General features: G+C 46.5%; 1 protein-coding gene across 2 annotated transcripts in view; it reads right to left on the reverse strand.

Annotated features, from left to right (window-relative positions):
- arhgap22b (Rho GTPase activating protein 22b) overlaps window positions 1-20,533 on the reverse strand; it is a 28,377-nt gene extending 7,844 nt beyond the window's left edge. The window contains exons 1-4 of one of the 2 annotated variants that reach the window (XM_029248616.1): window positions 20,500-20,533; window positions 17,070-17,269; window positions 14,196-14,283; window positions 1,233-1,361 (exon numbers count right to left, since the gene is read on the reverse strand). In XM_029248616.1, the coding sequence (XP_029104449.1) occupies window positions 1,233-1,361; window positions 14,196-14,283; window positions 17,070-17,269; window positions 20,500-20,533 (451 nt within the window). Of the gene's footprint in view, window positions 1-1,201; window positions 1,392-14,195; window positions 14,284-17,069; window positions 17,270-20,499 lie in introns of those variants that run through there. The other variant, XM_018726442.2, reaches the window with a different exon arrangement.
- Between the last annotated feature and the right edge of the window lie 283 nt (window positions 20,534-20,816).

Consider the following 20,816-nt stretch of genomic DNA (forward strand, 5'->3'; position numbering starts at 1 on the left):
GGCCCTGAGGCAGCAAAGCAGCCCCGCAACATTGTACTCCCTCCGCCACTTACCAAAACCGTTCTGAAACCTTTCATACGAGGAACAACTTCCCTGCTACAAGAAATGTTTCTAAAGTTCTATTAATTATTTTATTATACAGCTGCAATTTCTTTTAAGGGGAAAGAAATCACTTTCTCAAAGTTTGGATGTCTGCAAACATACAGGATAAACATATATAGCATCAGTATACCGCACTAGAGGAATGTAGACGGAAATAGATTTAATAACTTCCAATACCTAAGAACAGTGTCTTCCCCACTCTACTAGTTATTGTCTCTGTTATACCACGGTTGTTTTTGGCTGGCAGTATGAAATACCTTTGACACCCCTGGTTAAAAAATATCTGTTTGATAAAGACATGGAAAAGGAAACTGTTGTTGTATGTTGTTTGTTAAAGAAGACTCTCTTTTCATTAATATGACTTAGATGAAGATCAGATCACATTTGAGGAATCATTCATGCAAAAATCCAGATTGTTTCAAAGGTTCACAAATCTTTTGCTGTTTTTACTCTCTGACTGAAATGACTCCCTTTACATCATTTCCATAACCTCTAAGACGTATATACTGTAGAAATGGGAAATGTTCTCCTTGTAAGAAAATGCTTCGAAACAGCACTGAAGGGCAGGGCTGTAACACTTTGCGCTTTAAAAAAAGTGTTTCTCGGAGCTCTTCCATCAACACATGCAGTGAGAAACCTGTCGTAAGCCGAAGCCTTGTGGTTTACACCTTTAATAACCCAGTTGGACAGGATAACCCAGTTCCAGGACGTCCACTATAAATAACGTATTCATTGTAACAGAACACCTGTAACACCACACCACTTGTCTTTCTTGTACTGGGAAACCTTGAAGTATTTTTGCAAACCCTCTTAACCAGCAACTGAGGCTCCATGTTGTAATATAAATACGTTTTTATACGCAAACCCCCGCCTTTCCCATGTCTAACTATGTTATATAAATAACCCTCTGTGAGTTGCAAGTTTTATTTTAAAATGTAAATGTTTGTCATGGAGAATACTTGTATGCTTATTTGTGTTGAGAGTCCTTTTTTAAGAAACTTGGCATGCAATGTCTACAATGCTCTGAGTGATATATGTTGCCATGGATACAGGCCTATCTCTCTCTCTCTCGCTCTCTCTCTTTCTGTCTTTCTCCTACCCTGTCCAGCATGGCTTTTCGCTGTAGGTACCTCCTCCGAAGGGTGCCCAGATGACCCGGCGAATGGCTTTGACCCAGTCGTCCACCTCATTCTGCGAGTTGGCCATGAGGAGTATGGCTTCATGGCTGATGGCAGTCCGGTCCTTGTCCGCATTACCGCCTGCAAAATGGGGACAGTTGTTGAGAAGAACAAGATTCCATATGAACTAGGGCTATGCTGCACTCCGATATCAGCTCTTTATCTTTGTGACACTGCACTGAGAAATTTATAGCCCTGGCACTGCAGTTAGACAAACATCAAAACATTTATTTATTTATCTGATACTTTTCTCCAAAGCATACAACAAGGTTGGCCTGGTTGACCTTGACCTCTTTCCGTTATGCTAAAAGGCATTTATTTTGTTTATTTATAGGCAAAAAGGCCACACATTTGCTGTTATTTAGTTTAACTGTGATATAATTATAGCAGAGAATGAAAGCCATAGCACCACCCTTTGGCCCTTCAGGCCTGGTTGCTCCTGAGGTGCCACACACTGCTGCATGCATCTCTATATACCCCTGCACACACAGACACACAGTGGGTGAGGCTGCTTGTCCCACATGGGGTTGTGGTGAGCCAGGGCCTAACTTTGCAACACAGGGCGTAGGGCTGGAAGGGGAGAGGACACACCCAGGACAGGACGCCAGTCCATCGCAAGGCACCCCAAGCAGGACTCGAACCTCAGACCCGCCAGAGAGCAGGACCTGGCCAAGCCCCCCTGCACCACCATGCCCCCCTTTGTGTAGTCCTAGATGTGAGTTAATATTGTCTTAATTGAATCAACCTAAATACCCCCCTATATGTTTCAGATACAAGGGCCTTATGGGTAATGCTGCTGTTGTGATTTCCTCAGTTGCCCATGTGGCTGCAATGTGTGCTGAATTTAAAAGCCTGACAAAATGACTCCCTCACATTGAGTCTTGACAGGGACGAGGTGGTTAACCCTTTAAAGTAACATGGTACATGTGACTTTTTCAGTTTGCACAGGATGAAAACGGTTTGAGTAGAGTAGGGTCATGACAATGGCTACTGAAAATATTGACGGGGTGCCGTGATTAAGATGCTCTCTGTATGCACAAGCACATCGTTGCACATGTTTTATAACTCACAGGTCTCCTTTAAATGGTCATACCCGATATGCAAATTCCACAGCTCTAAAAGAGCAGATAATGGGAGTAATTTCGTTTGCACAGCAGCAGAAGCCAATTCAGTTTCAAGTCTTCAGACAAAAATGTGTTATGAATGTAATTTTTGGTGTCTGAAAGTAATTTTTTTTTACAGTATTTTCTTTGTAATTTAGCCCACGGGGTTGAAAAATAAGTCCAAAAAATGACAAAACAACTCTCAGTTCACAGGTGACCATGAATCAGTCCATATTAGCGTGAATATTCTTTATCCTCCGTCAACAAATCAATGTGCTATCAGGGTGAACAGGGGAATAATAATTACTGTACTGCAAAATAGGCAGATGGCCTGAGAACAACTGCCGCACTTCCGCTGGGATCGTGCATGGGATGTCTGCTTTGCAGGAACTGCTTTGAATCATTGCTTTGAAAGCGGCGGGGTCTGCGTCGCACGCATGAGAGAGGAAGGTCAGGGTTCTGCTAATTGACCTCAGTAGCTGAAACGACTGAATGGTGAATAAAGCCTTTTCAGAATAGCGGGGAGACGCAGGAACCCATAGAATGAAATCAACTCCCGCAATTTTCATATTGACAGAACACGGAGGAAATACAGTCACATATCTGATATTCTATATAACTCATCAGCTGATGCATTTCCAACAAAACGGCTTCTTTCTCAAACACCCTGTCCATGGGATTGATGTGGAATGGCTGCAGTGCCTGCGATTTGCTTGTACACCACCAGGTGGCATGACCATCTCTGTTTGCAGTTTGCCTTTAACCCTTCCAAACGTACACCGTCAGTGTTCGAACTGCAGTTGTGTGTTTTCTAAGTGCTGCAAAAAGCCAGCGCTTGTGTTAATGTTTCTTTCTATGCAGGATGAAGCATCCCTACAGCAACCACACATGAAGGTCACGTGGTCACGGCGCTTGAAATGCTATCTCCACCCTGGAAGTGTTATCACTCCCGACTAAGAGCCTGTAGGGGCCACATGAAGATCTGCTTTAGATCTGAGTGGTCTTCCTTTCTTCTCCCAGGAATGTGGGTTGGTGTTGCTTCTCTGCCCCCAGGACATCTGTATTGGTGGACCTGGGCCTTAGTGCACCTCTCTATGCCTTTCCACTTCAACTGTGCTGCACAGTGGAAGCATGAAGCATGTGAGAATGAGCCTCATCCTGCACATTGCGGTTTCACTGTTGTACTCAGGATGGCATACTATATATCCCCACATACTGTACAGGTAACTGTGTGGCATTGTGGGAGAGGGGCGTTTTTATCACATGGAGTGAGGTAAAGTCAGGACAGCAGGGGCCCGCTTGTCAGGTGAAGCCGCCCCTCCGGCATGCTGACATCATGCATGCTGGAGGGAGTGGATCATGTGTCATTTCAAGCTAGACTGCCCCCTTCTTCCCCTGTGTCTCTGTGCGTCCGAGGGCCCTCCGTTTGTTCTGTGACAGAGGGCCTATGAGTTATGGAGCGTGCCCTTTATAGAGGGCCAGGAAGGATACGCTGGTCCTGCGTGAGGGATCGAGTTCTGCCTCAGATCTGCTGTTTTAATGCTCCACGCGGTGCAATCCGATGCTGGTGACTTTGAAAAGGTGAGCCAAAAATGCGCCCTTGGGCCTGAGCTCCTTGAGCTGGGCAGCGCATAACTTTACCACGGTGCTCTCGAAGCGCTGCGGGAATGCTGTCACTTTGTCACAACGGTGCAACAAAACCGAAGATGTGCGCCCAGAACCTGCGAGAGTTTTATCAACGTCCTTGGTCTCTCCTACTTAACGATGGGGTGGGACGAGTCAAAATTATTTATGAGCGTTATCTTAAGACTGTCATATATTCAAGGCCATTTAATTAAGTGGAACTAAATCCAGGGACAGATGATATGGTATGACAGATGAGCTGTCACCTTGTCCTCTTTCCACTTTTCATGGTTGTCAAAGCTATGCATTGAAGAAGGAGAGCAGGAAAACAAAGGCTACAACTGCAGTGCTGGAGGAGACTTAAGGACAACATGGACCACTAAGAAACAAACAATGGAGCTTGGATGAAATGAAACCAGAACTTGCACTGGAAACACAAATGATGAGACTGAGGTTACCATGCTTTGGACACAACATTAGTCCGTAATGCCTGGAAAAGGTCTGGGAATGAGAAGAGTAGGATGACCAGCAATCAAGACTCAGTGACAAGTGAGTATGTTTCCAGCCTAAGGACTATTGAAAATATCCTCGGATGTTCATCAGTTGACTGCAGGTTGACTGCAAAAGTGTATTGTTGATAATATGTGAAGTGTCCTGAATGTTTGAGGACTTAAAACTCACTTAAAAAAATCACTTCTTGGAGCTTTCACTAACATGTGTGTGTTTAGCCACATGCTGAAGTCAACTTCTGTCAGTCTGATGGAGTCCTCTGAATGAACTCCAGATAAGTCCAACATTTTTATTTATTTAGCAGATGCTTTTCTCTAAAGTGACTTCCAATGAACTCTATGTAGTGTTATCAACCCACACACCTTATTCACCATGGTGACTTACGCTGCTAGATACACTACTTACACTGGGTCACTCATCCATACATCAATGGAACACACTCTCTCTGTGTCACTCATACACTATGGGGGAACCTGAACAGCAGTTCTTTGGACTGTGGGAGGAAACCCACACAGACAGAGGGAGAACATGCAAATTCCACACAGACTGAGAGGGGATCGAACCCATGTCCTCTCGCACCACCCAGGCGCTGAGAGACGGCAACACTACTTGCAGTGCCACCCGTTTGAAATGTTCTCAATTCTGTGCCTTTCCGATGTCAACCGAGTCACATTAAAACTAGTGAATCTGGGCAGTGTCTATAACTTGGAATCCAAGTGTCAAAGATGGAGAGGAATTGCCCAGTTGATGAGTTGCTAACAAGCTGATACCTCTTGTTACAAGCTTCCCTCAAAACAGTGGAAACACCTCATTATAAAACAACTGTCATGTAGACTGTTGATCCAGCTGCCAAGTGTCTCCAGCTGTGCTCCCTTCTTGGGTTTGCACATTTTAGAGAGCAGAGAAGAGAAGAAAAGCACGTTGCAAATGGTTAAATCAGGTAAAGAGGCCTGACAGTGTCAGTAATATGATTCAAGGGAATCCATCATGAGCGTTCTGAAAAATGAGCACTATTATTGAGTGGAGAGCAACGTTAGGCTGAAATTTTGAAGATTAAGCAGACCTGTGAAAACACATCTTTCTAGACTGTGCTGGTACCCCGGGAAGATCGCGGACAGGGTGCACTTCCAGAACTCTTCACGCGTCATTCACACTCATCGATGGAGAGTTTCAAAGGAAAGTGTCTTGTTGAGAACAGCCCTCGAGACATCAGATACACGTAAAAGCTGAATCCTGTCATGGCCTCCGGTGAAAGTAGAAAAAGGGTCTAACTGAACTTACTGGAGGGAAGGCAAGACGATGGAGGGACGGCACTCCATCCAAAGCAGCTCCAGGTCAATAGACAGATACCATAGAGTTAATAGACCTGAGGCTTCAGTTGAACCTAAAAAGTTAAGGAACCTGTGAAAGGTGCACTCAGATCAGTACAAAGTATACTACTCTACTCTATCTTTTTAAAATGATAAACATCTGTGTCTGTGATTTTTGTTCAGTTTGACAGCATTCAGAAAAACACAATATTGTGTCCAAAAGTACAATATTACGGCTTTTCATAGGATTCATAATTCATGGGTGGCACTCAAACACTACAGTATGCCGGCTCCATTTTTTCTTTTTTTTTTTGTCTTTTCAAAGCTGTTAAAGTTGTCATGGCAACAAAAATCAGACACCCCCCAAAACTCCAACCCTGCATCAAAGCCGAGAAACATGGGTTTGTTGCTTTCGTAAGTTTTGCCTGATTTATGGACATCTGCAAAGACTTGACAGTTTCAAGTATGAATGTTCCTCACATTTCCATGCCATATAATTAGACCAGGATGGCTCTGCATTACACAGCAGTATTTATGCCTGCGTGTTTTGCTGATCTCCAGTGGTTACCAGACAGACAGACAAACGGAGGTCCTCGGAAACAAGGATGGTAGACGCACTCTCTCTGGGGGGTAGATGGGTCATGCTGGTGGTGTGCTGATCTTGGAGGTTTTACAGCTGTTTGCTCATCACTGCTGTGGCAGTCTTCACGAAAACAGAGTATTTTGTTCACAATTTTATCTGAGTCTTTTTCAGGTTATTATTTTCTGCTCATTGCTTTTTTTGTTTCTTTGTGTGTGTATGTGATTTTTTTTTTTTTTTTTTTTAACACAAATCACTGCATAGGTTCTCTCATGGATTTTCCCTTACATCAGCTGACTCTGACAACAGGTTCCAGGGTTTGTGCCTCTGAGTTGGACTCGAGGCTACAAAGAATTGGCTGGAATTTCTAGCAAACGAAAACAGTGCAGAGTTCAGTAAGTTTTAAGTGCATTGTCTGTAAAAGTGCTCGCTCACTCACAGGCCTATTGTTAGAAAATCAAACCAAGTCCCCTCCTCACTTTGAAATATGGGCTTCTTTGTAGAATTCCTTCAGGACTTCATAAGACCAGAGGAGCAGCCCCCTCCCACCAACTAGTATGTGGTCAGCATCCGTGCAACCCCCCACACCCTATTCCACCAGGCCTGTTGATTTATTTACACTGGGAGGTGCCCTGCATGGCCAGAGGCTATCAATGGCCTGTGTATACATCTCTCCCTGGCCCTGAAGACCTATATAATCTTCGGGCTTTTGGAGATTCTCTTACACTCATTACTTAAACCAAAAAGTAACAAATCAGCCTCGGAAATGACAACGTCCCTTACTTAGTTAAAGTGAACAATTATTATCGTTGATATATATTATTGATTAATTTGATGGCTTTCTGCAAAGCCACTCGTAACATTAGGTTTGTGTGTTAAGTTAAGGACAATTATTTATATGCTTATACAGTGCAGTAATTTTTACTGTAGCAATTCTGGATAAGGGATGTGATCAAGGGTACTACAGCCGGAGTGGGGATTTGAACACAGAACAATCCAAATTCAAGGCTATGCTTCAAACCACTGCACTACCACTGTATTTACATTTAGGAGTCACAGTCTAATGTATTTTCTATATTTTGTTCTTTTTACCAATTTCTCAGCTTTAACTGCCAGTTGAACTGCTGTGCTGTCTAGCAGTCATCATATCATATCATATCATATCATATCATATCACAGTCACCCCTTTGGCATTTCAACTATAAAACCAAAGCCACTGTGGAAGGTCAAGTCAGTCACGCAAGTGCAACTTCTAGCACTAGGAACTATGCGACAGGAATGACACTGATTTCATTTTCAAACCTCTAAGACATTCATTCCTAGGAGCCTTAAGCCACCTGTCGCTGGCATTTTGTACAAAAGCAACTTAAATGAAACTTCTTTTCTTTTCTTCCAATTTTGCATGACCGGTTGTTAAAGAGGGGTCTGTTAGTGTAATGGTCAGTGCTGTTACGGTGATGAGAGGTTCTCCTGGGCTTCACACTCAGTCGTCCGAACCAGTGAAGACCTGGACCTTCTCCACTGAAGACCCTTGTCCACTCTTGTCCTATGAATCTGCAGACTGATCCACTTAAACTGGACAAGTGGCAAAATTATTGCACAATAGCACAGTCACACATGTCCTGAAATGAGTGAGAAATGCTTTCCGAAATCTGAAGATACTACAACCATGACCTTGCCGGAACGACGGCAACAGTAACAAAATTTAGACTCTTGAGAGATGTTCCACAGATCAACCCCTTCAACGATTACTGTCGACAGGAAAAGGATTTCAAAGCAGCATCAAAGTTGCATCTGAAACATAGCTTACCATGTGTATTGCACACCTCGTTTTGTTTGCAAGCCAAAGTTGAATTTAAAGACCCGGCATTTGTGCACCTCAGTTTTATTCACAGTGCCACTGTCCACAAGTCAGGGCATCAGAAATGTGCTCTTAGGGGATTTCACCAAGTGCTTAAGACTCCGATGTACAAGATGTCCAGATCATCCCACAGCTTCGGCCAAACATATTCGGCACCTCGAGTTTTCACAACAACAGAAACCCAACCAGGTAAGTTTTCCTCCTCTTACCTGCCGGACTGTGAAAATCCAGAGGCCCTGCGCACATTCGGCTAATGCGGACATAAAAAGCGATCTGTGGCCAAACAGCTATTTCAACAATACATGCAACTTTCATTCTTTAAAAAAAAAAAAAAAAAAAATGAGCAAGGTCAAACTGCATAGTTGTGTGTCCACCATGTAGCTGACCATCCCACGGGTACCTTGGATGTGACTCTCCTCCCTCTCCCGCAACGTGCAGCAGCTGATCCCCATGTCTCGTGCCTCACGTAGTTGGAGGCGCGGCCCTACTGCCGGGCTGTGTCCACCGTTGCGCCACCCGCCGGCCCTCCCCGGAGGCCGGATTGCACGTGCAGGTATGAGGGCGAGGGCTTCCCTGAACCAAGGAGACCGAGGGGGACCATTGCAAAAAGCCAGAGAACCCGAAAAACAAGTCCCTCTCCTCCTTCATTCATTGAAAGGGGAGGGAAGAAAGAGAAAAAAGAAAGAAAGACATAAAGGAGCCGTTTTGTTTCCTGCCCCCCCTCCTTCAACCTCCACCCTCCCACCCCTTTGCTGCCACCCCTTGGCGGCACCAAGCCCCTCTCTGGAGCACGGGGTCTCCTGGCTGTGTGTGCCCCACAGCCTGCTCTCCTGCCTGGGGGAAGGAGACAGGCTGCTCTGCTCATCCCTGCCAAACAATCACCCCACCGCGGTACAGGAGGACACACAGACCGTGCTAATCAATCCGCGAGCCCGGAGCTACGTGTCTCGCAGGAACAGCCCCTTTGAATTACCTCCCCGCGGCAGCCACATATCTGCCGGCCGGGAGCACATGGATCTCGGCACCTCATTGGAAATCCCTGGACCCACCCATGCTATCCAATGAAAGCTGAGTGCAAGTTTACAAGTGACCCCCCCCCCCCAAATCCCCCCCGCCCCTCCCCCCTAAGCATGCTCCAGCCTCCCCCCGCTGTTTGAAGGGTGCACTGGTACTGGGGGCCTGAGTGTGTTAAGGAGATACTTTGGCCCCCAAAGGTAGGAGTGCGGCAGCCCTCCCTCTGTACTGGCCATGTCAGCGCGTGCAGCTCCTTCATCCCAACGCCCCTGGCAGCCCCAGTGCGTACAGTTTGCCTATAAAGAGCCTCTTTGTTGAAGTTTGACATTTTATGCATATCAAGTGAGTGGACCTTAGAGTCGGAGGCTCGAAAAGGGGCCCTGCACAGCGCAGGAGCTAAATAGGATTACCTCGCAGAAAGAAATCAGCTCTGAATGCCACTATGTAGAGCCTTACAATAGGAAAAGCTGCACTGTTAGTCATGTATGGAGAAAATCACCGAAGAAGCACTGTGCACTTTAAGTGGAGGAAGCTGATGGAAATAAGGGTAGTGTGTGGCTTTACTGTAAAATGTAGGAAAACAGAGCCTTGTCTGGGCGGTCAGCACCACCGGTGGCAGCGGGCTGGCCAATGGTCACTCACGCCTTACTTGGCTCCAGCGCTCAAGGGGAAGGTGGGCTGGATCGTAGGCGGGAAGCTCTCCTTTTGTGGGGCTGGGGGTGAGCATACACATCCTCATGGAGCTCCTTGTGTGCTTCTTAAACAAAGCAGCTGCAGTTGCTAATTAGCCACTCTGGTGCCGTTTGCTCAGGCCTGTGATCCAACTCCTGCCTCCATCCCAGACATCCCCCACCGAGGTTCAGGTGGCCAGGAAGTGCAGTTAGGCCAAACCCGGAATGAAGGCCCGTGCAGGCGCTGCACGTTTTGCTTTGCCCTCTTAACATGCCAACAAGTGTAGCATCATCCAAATGCCACTGTTTGCCTTGATTTGGCCAAGAAACTGGTGCAAGAGCAACAAAACAGCGTGTTACTCTTTACAGTTTTGGCCTCGTTCATTTTTTAAATTATTCTCAAACTCACATTCGCATTTATTCATTTAGCGGACTCTTTTCTCCAAAAGCAACCCAGAGTAAAATAAAAGTACGTGTCAAAAGAGATGAAAAGCATAAGGTGCAGACATGTGATTGATGAAGCGCGGTTAGTTTGCCCAATATCACATTATTTTTGGCAACACATATTACACAAGTAGCCGTGTATAGAGCTATGCCTGATAGAAAGCGCAAAGGTGACCGTGACAGGTGATGGAATGTAAGTTTATGGAGCTGCTAGGAGATCTGCAGAGAAGTGAGTCTCAACAAGGTGGATTTTGAGACCCTTCCTGAGCACTGAAGGGGATTCAGCAGTTCTGAAAGAGAGAGAGAGCTCATTTGACCACACTGGAGCAAGAAGCGAGAAGTTATGAGGTTTCGATTCTGGGCCTCTAGCGCTAGAGACTACTAAATGGCTAGAGGTGGAGGAGCGTAGTAGGCTGGATGGGGTGTAGGGTGTGATCAGGAAGTGTTTGCCTTCCACGTACTCCATTCACAATGTCCTGCCAGTATACTCCTGCCAAACAGAGCTAGCCCTGGGTCAGAGATCAGAACGACTCTCTCTGAAGTATGCAGGCTTTGGAATGGGCACTAGAACGTGACAGGTCCCCAGTAGATTGTGGTGGTGAAGCAGCATGAGACCCCTAGTATGACAAAACCCATCACTTATGGTGCACCCATGGGCTCAGTGGGTTATGTCCTTTTCTTTGATCAAAGGAAACTCAGCAAATGAAAGTCAAGAATGCAATGAAATAAAAGCAGCAGTAAACTTAAGAAAAAGTTACTGTTTTCGTCTTTTCCTAACACACTGTACTGTTTTAATTTAATGGGGACATGGAAGTGTTTTTAGTTAATTCAGTTAATTTTCTTAAAGCACTTTTCTCAAAAGAGTGACAACGTGATGACTACTGAGCATCAGTGACACAGGAGGGACAACGGAAAAGCAAAAGACAAAGCAGAATGTCAGTAAGGCAACTGACGTCTGAGGAGAGGAAAACAAAAAAACCCCAGAACTGAAAAATGGGATAAAACTGGGACAAACATAAAACTCTGCAGGTCCAAGTACCAGTAGCCACTCGTTCTTCCTGGGCAGAAAGTGCTTATTGGTTCAGGTTTAGAAGGTACTCATATCATTCTTTATCAACAGACCGACAGATAGTGAACCACCGCTACCACGACCATCATCATCATCAGCAAACCCTGAAAAATCTATGAAAAGCAAGAGGTTCAAAATGAAAGTAAGCAACAGTTGTCCTGCAGATTCTTTCTGCCCCATGCAATGGAACTAGATAGAGGTTTAAATAAAGAAGCAGGAAAGACACCACCTCAGCATTTTGGGACAGCAGAACCCGATCCAGGCCGCAGCACCCCTACTCTACCCTTACCATGGCACCTTTTATATACATGACATTTACATTTATCCATTTAGCAGACACTTTTCTCCAAAGCAACGTACATCTCATAGAAAATACAATGTGTGCATTACATTAGCGGAAAGAGTGACATAGATGCAGACGAGTGATTCTTAAGTGGAGTTATTTTGTTTTGTTCCACCAAATGAGCCAATGTTCGTCGCACGAGTAGCTGCATAAATCGTTATCAGAATATCCGCGATTCCTGATCACCTTCCTAGTAATATTTTCTTTTTTGAGATACATATAAACACATACAAGGAAAGCTGAAGGAATCTTAATCTTCCGCTCTTCTCTGGAACCCAAACAGCAGAGAACTGAAGGAGGTCAAAGAGAAGAGAGCAGTCCTTGAATTTTGTCCCTGAAGGAATTATCACTTAGAGCTGGAGCGCTCAGACCAACACACTGGACACCCTTGGACGTAATCTGATTATGATATGAAGGAAAGAGTCGGGAGGGGGAAACGTCTTAGAATCAGTTTTTTCGTACTTCTAAAGAACCTGTCGGATTGTGAATGCGGAATGCCATGTGTTTAGGGGCATTCAGAGGTTGAGCACAGTCTTGGCTTAACGGTTATTGTTAGAGGTGTTGCCAAAAATCCGAAACTGCGGCGCTCAGAAGGGAAAGGGCGTCCACTTTAGGTAAGTCCCCATTGACAGATATGAGTGATTCGCAACGTTTGCTGATCTTAAATGGAACACGCGAGTGCACAGAGCCCAAGTAAACAGACCAGGGGTGAAAGAGCAGAAGGAAACGTTGGGTTAACAGCAAATATTCCCAGTTGGAGAAGAGCCCAAGGCCACAGGCTGTCTGCGGAGGGGAAGTGTGGCTGCACTGCCGTGCCCCTGTGTGCACGCCTCGTCTCCATGTGCGCTGCAAGTGTCACGGGCCACAGTGAGGGCTCGACCCACCGTGTTCACATTTTTCACTCCTTTATCCAAAACTGACCTTTTAATGTTAACCTTTACTCAACTGTCAACGAATGTCAATTAACTCAACAATGAGTTACCCATTTATACAGCATGGTATTCTTACTGTTTTGATTCAGGGCAAATATCTTGAAGAGGGGTACTACAGCAGGTGTAGAATTTGAACCAACAACCTTCCGGTTGCAGGGTGATAGCCCTTAATGTTCCTTGACCATACTAAAGGCATCATGCACTTTTAAGTGGCATGCAGATGAAATCACTGAAGATGAGTGACATAGCTTATAGTTTGTCACTTTGTCTATTTAGTCAACCCAAAATTTTACCTTAAGTGGCTGAGGTTGAGGGGGTGCGGTGGCGCAGTGGGTTGGACCGCAGTCCTGCTCTCTGGTGGGTCTCGGGTTCGAGTCCTGCTTGGGGTGCCTTGCGATGGACTGGCGTCCCGTCCTGGGTGTGTCCCCTTCCCCCTCCGGCCTTACGCCCTGTGTTACCGGGTAGGCTCCGACTTCCCGCGACCCCGTATGGGATAAGCGGTTCTGAAAATGTGTGTGTGTGTGTGTGTGTGTGTGTGGCTGAGGTTGTGTACTGACCTGACAGAAGGATGCAACAGTAAGACCCCTTGTGGGATGTAAACCTGCCACCTTCTAGTTACCACCAGAGTGCCTTAATCATGTTGGGACTTGGTGAGTGAAACTGCAGTGATTTTCTGACTGATGCTGCTGTCTCGCGGCGTGGACACGAGACCCACGGTCTCACAGAACACCACCTGTCCCTAACCTTCAGCATTACCATGGACACAAACCTCTCCACACTAAGAGCACATTTGCAAAAGTCCTTAAATTTAAGCCATGTTTTAAGAGAAAATGGTACGCTGCTCCAGCAAACCTGTCAGTGATCTGTGGCAAGGATCTGCATCGCACCCAAGCTGGACTGTCACCAACTTTCCAATCCTTTCACACCCTTCCATCAGTCTCTGTGACTCGTTGATGGGTATCATGACAAGTTTGCGAGTGCCCAGTGATGGACAATAGTGTAAACAGCGTAACCCAATTTTAGGAAAACAGTCGCTACAAAGGTCTATTTCCATTTATTTGGAACATGTCACAATCCCGTGGGGACATGCAGCATATTAGCAATGGAAATTAATATGTTATATTTCAGCTTGTAAATTTTTCTTGCAAAGTGAGATGTGAGCAACAGCGAGCAATATGTTTTAAAATTTGTTCGTGCGAGGAAAAAAGTGCCACACAGACCTCTGAATACTGTGTAAATATTGGTCTGCAAAAATATTAAAAGGCTTAACAGCTCTTTTCTCCTTGGTCCTGCCTTAGTGCGCCCCCTACTGGCTGGTAGTAGTACTGAGGGAAAAAGGAATTTTTATTGGAGCTACATTTTCCATAATCCACTTGTGGCCCATCTTGAGCAGATCTTTAACCTGTCTGTCAATAGCAGGAGGTTCTGGATCAATGCGCTGTGAGGACAGCTTACCTGGAATGATCTCCAACAGGTGACGCGCGGGTTCCTCCGCAGTGGCGCTCAGCTCGTGGACCTGACTGCCCTGCAGTGGGATGATGCCCTGAGGGAGAGAGGACAAAACTCGAGAAAGATGCCCATAAGCCATAGTGCTGCGAGAGAGACGGGTCTAGATGTCACTGCACTAATTGTACCCTTCATCAACATATTAACCATGAATTACTTCAAGAAAAATAACCCATTGTATGAATGGAGCAGTCACTAGCATAGTGGTTAGCACTGCTGCATTTGGCTCTGAAGGTTGCTGGATTGAATCCCACCTACTCGTTGCCCTCAATTGTGCTGGAAAAAGTACCCTGCTGTATGAATGAGTTAATAATTGTAAGGTGGTTTTGGGAAGAGTTTCTGCCGTGTTTGGCCTGCTAAAGCGTTCCCTTGTTTGACTCCTCCTTGTCCCTGTGCTGTCTGGCTAAAATTCAAGGCTCTCGTTATGACCTATAAAACCATCGATGGCTCTGCTCCCCAAAACCTACAAGAAATGATCAGTCGCTACTCTCCTCCACCTCTTCCCACTTGGTTGTTCCCACACGCAGAAGGTTCAGAATCAAAGGAGCAAAGCCTTTTGGTTTGACTTCGATGTGGTGGAATGACCTCCCCCTCTCACTCAGAACTGCTGAATCTCTCTACATTTAAAAAGGGTCTTAAAAGTCACCTCATTCAGACTCACTTCTCCGACGATCTCTTCAGTGGATGTTGAATGTGTAAATGTTTATGCTCAATAATTTTACACACACACAGACTGAAACCGCTTGTCCCGAGCGGGGTCGCAGTGAACCGGAGCCTAACCTGGCAACACAGGGCGCAAGGCTGCAGGGGGGAGGGGACACACCAAGGACAAAATGCCAGTCCATCACAAGGCACCCCAAGCGGGACTCGAACCCCAGACCTACCAGAGAGCAGGACCCAACCAAGTCTGCTGCACCCCTTCAATAATTTTACACTTATTTATTTAGCAGACACTTTTCTCCAAAGTGACTTACAATAATTCACCCATTTATAAGGTCAGGCAACTTAACTGGAGCAATCTTTAGGGTAAGTACCTTTCTCAAGGGTGTTACAGCTGGAGGTGGGGATCAGACCTGCAACCTTTGGATCCAGAAGCAGTAGCTGTAACCGCTATGATAGCGGCAATAATTTTACAATTATAACAGTTGAACAATGGATAAACTTTCATACAGCTACTCGTGTGATGCACGTTGGTTTATATAGTGGAATGTGAAAAATTAACTGTGCTTTAGAATCATGTGTCTGCATCCAAATCTCTTTCTGTTGACTCAGTGCACTCATTGTATTTTTAAGTGCCTGCTAAAAGAATAAAAATAAATGTAATATAAATGAATAAATGTAACTCACTTTGGAGGAAAACATAAGCGGCTACTTAGTAATAAAACTAACAGGGTCCTGTTTGTCTTGATCTGCCTACTTATGTTTCTGTGTCACGTCAGCCTGGTTTGTTTAATCTGGGGGATTACTGCTGAATCTTTATAGCAGGGTGAGGGTGGGATGGCATTGATTTGTCGCACTAGAAACCCCAGGGGGACCCTGGGATTACCGTTATTGTGTCGAGATTCCCTGGAGAACCATATGGCAAATTACGGAAGACGTTGTCATGATGGGGCTTAAAGACTGAAGAGGTGGGGACTGGTGTTGCACCGTCATCCCACCACCCCACTGTGCCCACTCTTTTCACTGGATTGGCCGTCCTGAAAGTCATCCTGTTTTCACAGAGGAAATTTCTCTCCACAATGGTAAAAGAGTGGGTGGTCCAGGAAGGAGTGGTCATCACCAGGTTGTCATGGCAACAGAGTGTAATGATATACGAGTAAACCTGCTCAGCACTAATGGGTTGAGGTGGGCTTCTGGAAGGGCAGGGGATACATAATGGGAGGGGCTTTTCATAAGGACAGCACTGATTTTTTCTCTTCGATGATGTCTGGCAGCTCACAGTTACAAGCCCATCATCTCAGCAGGGTAGTGTAGTGATCAGAGGTCCTGCCTTTAGCTCCACAGGTTGGACGTTCAAGCCCCCCCTCTGGCTGTAGTACCCTTTAGCAAGGTACTTACCCTAACATTGCTCCAGTGAAATTACCCAGCTGTATAAATGGATAAAAAAACTGTAACCTTAATACTATAAATTGCTTGGGAGAAAAGCATCAGCTGAATGAATAAATGTAACAGAGCAGACAATATATGCAGACACGCTGAGGAACACAAATAAATGTTGAATACACGCAGCTCTGAACAGTGCACCGCGTTACACTCCTCCGTCTTACTTGTAATGCATTTAGCTTGTAACCGTGGAGATTAAGTAGACCATAGAGGGCCCATGCTTTCACATTCACGTTGATCCCCGGGCACTCCGTTCCCTGGGGATGACCATTTTGCTCCTGTATGTGCATCAGCCATCCTTCGTTACGGGAGGGCTTGCTAATTGAGGCTGCTCTCAGCTTCAGAGTGGCGAGTTTCCATTTCCACGAAGCCACTGATTCACTGTAGCAGTGGAGCAGCATTGATTTAATACGGTCACAGGGTTCCGGAAGCTGTTTCACATGACAAGCACCAATTATCACTACCGATGAGGCATCTGCCGAAAATATTTCGCTTGAAATGAACTGAAACTGAATTTCAGGACATGTTTTATCAGGCTTTGACTGTGCAGGTACACTTTGCAGGTTCACCGGACCCTGTGGTGCTGCACGTAGTGTAATAGCGGGGGTCAAACAAACACAATCCCCCAATGATCTGATAGGGGTCTGTCGGAGGGGCGGGGCTTAGGGAGAGGGTGTGGCTCGGGGAAAGGGGCAGGGCCTCGTGGAATGAGGCACGCACCTGTGGTTTCGTCTCCTCCTCGTCCTTGTAGAAGTAGAGCTGGTCGGTCCGCAGCACAAACCAACGCAGCTGCCAGTTCTTCATGATGCTGCGCTGTTTCTTGAGCCAGCCGGCCTTGAGCACCTTCTCCTGTGGGCCCGGTGAGCTGGGCCGGCCGGAGCTCCGGGACAGCTCCCCCATCACCATGCTCTTGGACCTGGCTGGGGACATACAGAAGACAGCACAGAAAGCGAACTCAAATAGGGCCAATGAACGAGTGCCGCAGTTGCCGTTGGGGCTCGCGAAAGAAGTGGGGACAGCTGATCTCAATGTCGTTAACGTCAAGGCGATCCAGAAACACAAAGTCCCGAAAGGTACGGATAAGATGAAAACTTATTCATGAACCCAATTCCAGATAAGACAGACGGTCGGGAAATCAAGCGAGATGAGAACAAAGAAAATATTTATTTTCGATCGAGGGCTGTCAAGCGTCGGAGGTGGATAATAAAAACACAGACTTGAGAGTCATACAAGTGAGCTTTTCATATGCATTTAGTCAATTATTGAAGACACCAGGTGAGCTGAAAGACAGCCTCTCATGTGTATTTCTTCTTATATCCAACAGTGTCAAATCCTTTTCAATAGAACATCCCGGAAATAAAACAGCAATCATTAACATGCGTTTCATAGACCTCAGTCCCGGCACCAGCTCGTTTTCCTGCGGAGCGAAGCCATTGTATCATGGATTATTCATCGGAATCAATGCCAACGCAATATTTCTATAGAGCCTCTTTGTCAGAGACAGCAGATCAATTGTGTAAAAAAGAAAATCAATTGGAATTTCTTTTCTCACTTTTGCATTTCCTCCTGATGACAGAGGGATGATGAGAAAGCAGCAAGGAGGAGTCCCGCCATGCCAGGCTGCTTATTCCACTTCTACACATTTATAGTGCTGCGCATCGCAGAAACTGTTTAAATAAAGGGCGTTCATACATTTCTATGGGTCTCCTTCCTGGGATCTGAACCAACAACATTCCCTGCCAGATAGATTCCATGTCTCACAGTCAATATAACATCAGCTTCCCACACTGTACAAGGATAAAAAGAGCTCAGTCCTAAAATACCACCCACCCCCAGCTTCTTTATTGACAGGTGTCGCAGACAATGCAATCAGGTCACCTGATCAGGTTACTTACCCTGAATTTATACAGTAAAAAGTACCAGGCTGTATAAATCTGCAATTTGTTTAAGTAGGTTAAAATTATAAGCTGGTCTGTAGAAAAGTGTCATCTAAATGAATAAATATATATTAATATTGGTTTTATGAACAGTGCAGGGTAGAGATAGTACACCTACACATAGGCTGAAACCGCTTGTCCCGAGTGGGGTCACAGCGAACCGGAGCCTAACCCGGCAACATAGGGCGTGAGGCTGGAGGGGACACACCCAAGACAGGAGGCCAGTCTGCACACAGGACACCCCAAGCAGGACTCGAACCCCAGACCCGCAAGAGAGCAGGACCCAGCCAAACCCGCGGCACCACCACGCCCCCCATTCCAGGCTCTTGACACTGTCCCCCTACAGGCCTACAGTACACCTAGAAACTGCAAATATGTCCATATACATAGAACAAGAGCTCAAGGTCAAAAGGTTACAATATGTCACAGGTGTGATCAAGCCGCCCTTTCTAATAACTTCAAATATATAATTATGATGGAAATCTGGACGTAGAGCTGCATTGTTTCTTCGTGGAGCTGCTTCCAAAAATATGCTAACCTGGCACCAGTGCGGTCTAAGACTTGTTAAACTTACATGATGTACCCCTGAAGGAGGAGAAAAAATGTTTTAATATGAATATTTAAAGGCGCTCGACCAAGTCGTGTTTACTCTAACCCCTCGTGGCGGCTGCGCGTCCTTAAAGGGTCGAGTCGAACCCTTTTCCAGCTTGTGTTGGGATCACAGGGGTGTCGCTCCGTCTCTTTTCCTCTTTCCCATCATTCCCATCATGTTTCATATTTCTACCTCGGACCTGTTTTCTCTCCCGGGACGGACTGCTGTACAGGGGCTTGGTGGCCGAATCCAGACCCGCGCCGCCCCGGTCCGGCCACGTTCGCTCATCACCACGAGTCACGTGTTTCCCGCTGCCACGTGTGTTTAGCGCACGAGTGTGGGTGTGTGCGTTGGGGTTGGGGGGCGCTGAGCTCGACGGTAAAACAAATTGACTTTAAGCACTGAATACAGAGGTTGATGAAATCAGGGTGTTTTGCCACTCCTGTTTATTCGCTGTTCCCATCATGTGTTAATCGTACACGTCCAACAGGCTTTTTCGATCATCCCAAACGAAGCGCTGCAGCACTGCCTCGGGCTCGGCGGCCGGGTTTATTTATGCATCCAAGAAGCCCCGTTTCTCACTTACTTTAATTTTAGCTTTGAATTCATGGCTTTTCTCGCCGGCCTTTATGCACGGCTCTGCCATCTGCTCAGGTCACACGCCGCCTTTTCAATCTCCCTGGAATTCGCTGTGAGTCATTGTGCCGGGGGGACGAACGCAAGGATGGATGGGGGGATTTATTGAGCGGGGTGGACAAAAGCCAGGGGCTCCTAATAACGCAGAGTAAAACACCAGCCACGCCGCACGCTCAAACGCAGCTGTCACCCTCCGCCGAGGCGCTGAGACGATGGCGATGCCGTCGCATCAAGGCCGACAATAACTGATGACAACGGCGCTCACCATCGCGCTTCGAAGGAGAGCGAAAACCAAGCCAGGGAAGAATGGTGCTTTCTGCAAACCTATCTTTATATATTCCATATAGGCCACAATCGCACTTTAAACTTCAATAAATGGTCCCCATTTGGAGGTTATGAAAGAAGTGCTCAAAAAGCTGGAGGCGCTTAGAAATTATGGGACGAGAGAACTCATCTTTTTCGGCTAAATAAGAGCCAGTTTGCCACCGATCGCTATCTCGTGTGTTCTCATTGATCGCTATTGACAGCGTCTGTGCTGCACGAGAAAGGTGAGGGAGCCGTGCGTCACGCCGAGAGCGCCGCGCTCTCGCATCGTCAGCTGTGTCAGCGCCCAACGCATTTTGCACCTTTCGCTCTCCTGTCTTTCCGTGGTGCCGTTTAATTACGTTCATAACGAGGAATTGCAAGGCTGAAGAAGCGACGTGAACGGCACCGTTACGTGGAAAAAAAAAAGAAATATTGTAAAGTTTCTAATTCTTTTAATTTAATTGCTCGCTGATCTTGAACGTTTCATTTTCACTCCTGATGTGATCAGCCAAGTCCCTTTTCACGGAAAAGTTGTTCGTTCAGGAAACAAACCAGCAGGACCGGTGAGCGGAAGCAGCGCTGGATGGTAAGCAGATACCCCCCCCCACCCAACCCACATGCCTCTGTGCCACGGCGTCGAACCCCTCGCGCCCTGCGGAACGGAGGAGGCTGCGCTTACCTCTCCTGGTCTGCCTGATTTTGGGACTGAGCATCGCTGTCATCGCTGCGCCACCCTCCCCCCTGCCATCAGGCTTGCTCTTCCATCAGCCCTAGAACTGTCGCTCCTCATCCTCTCTCCCACCCTTGAGTGAGAGGGTGTGTGAGCGTACGCGAGCGTGTGTGTGAGCATGTGTGTGTCTCTGTGTTGCCCCCCCCCCCAGGCACTTCCCACTGGCCTCTAGTGCCAGAGGCAGGAAGGCAACACTGCCGTTCTGGGATGGCCCCGCCCACCTGGCCTCACTGCCCCGCCCATCTGCCCACTACACACACTCATGC

The sequence above is a fragment of the Scleropages formosus genome, chromosome 24 (assembly GCF_900964775.1).
Source record: "Scleropages formosus chromosome 24, fSclFor1.1, whole genome shotgun sequence".
Classification (NCBI taxonomy): domain Eukaryota; kingdom Metazoa; phylum Chordata; class Actinopteri; order Osteoglossiformes; family Osteoglossidae; genus Scleropages; species Scleropages formosus.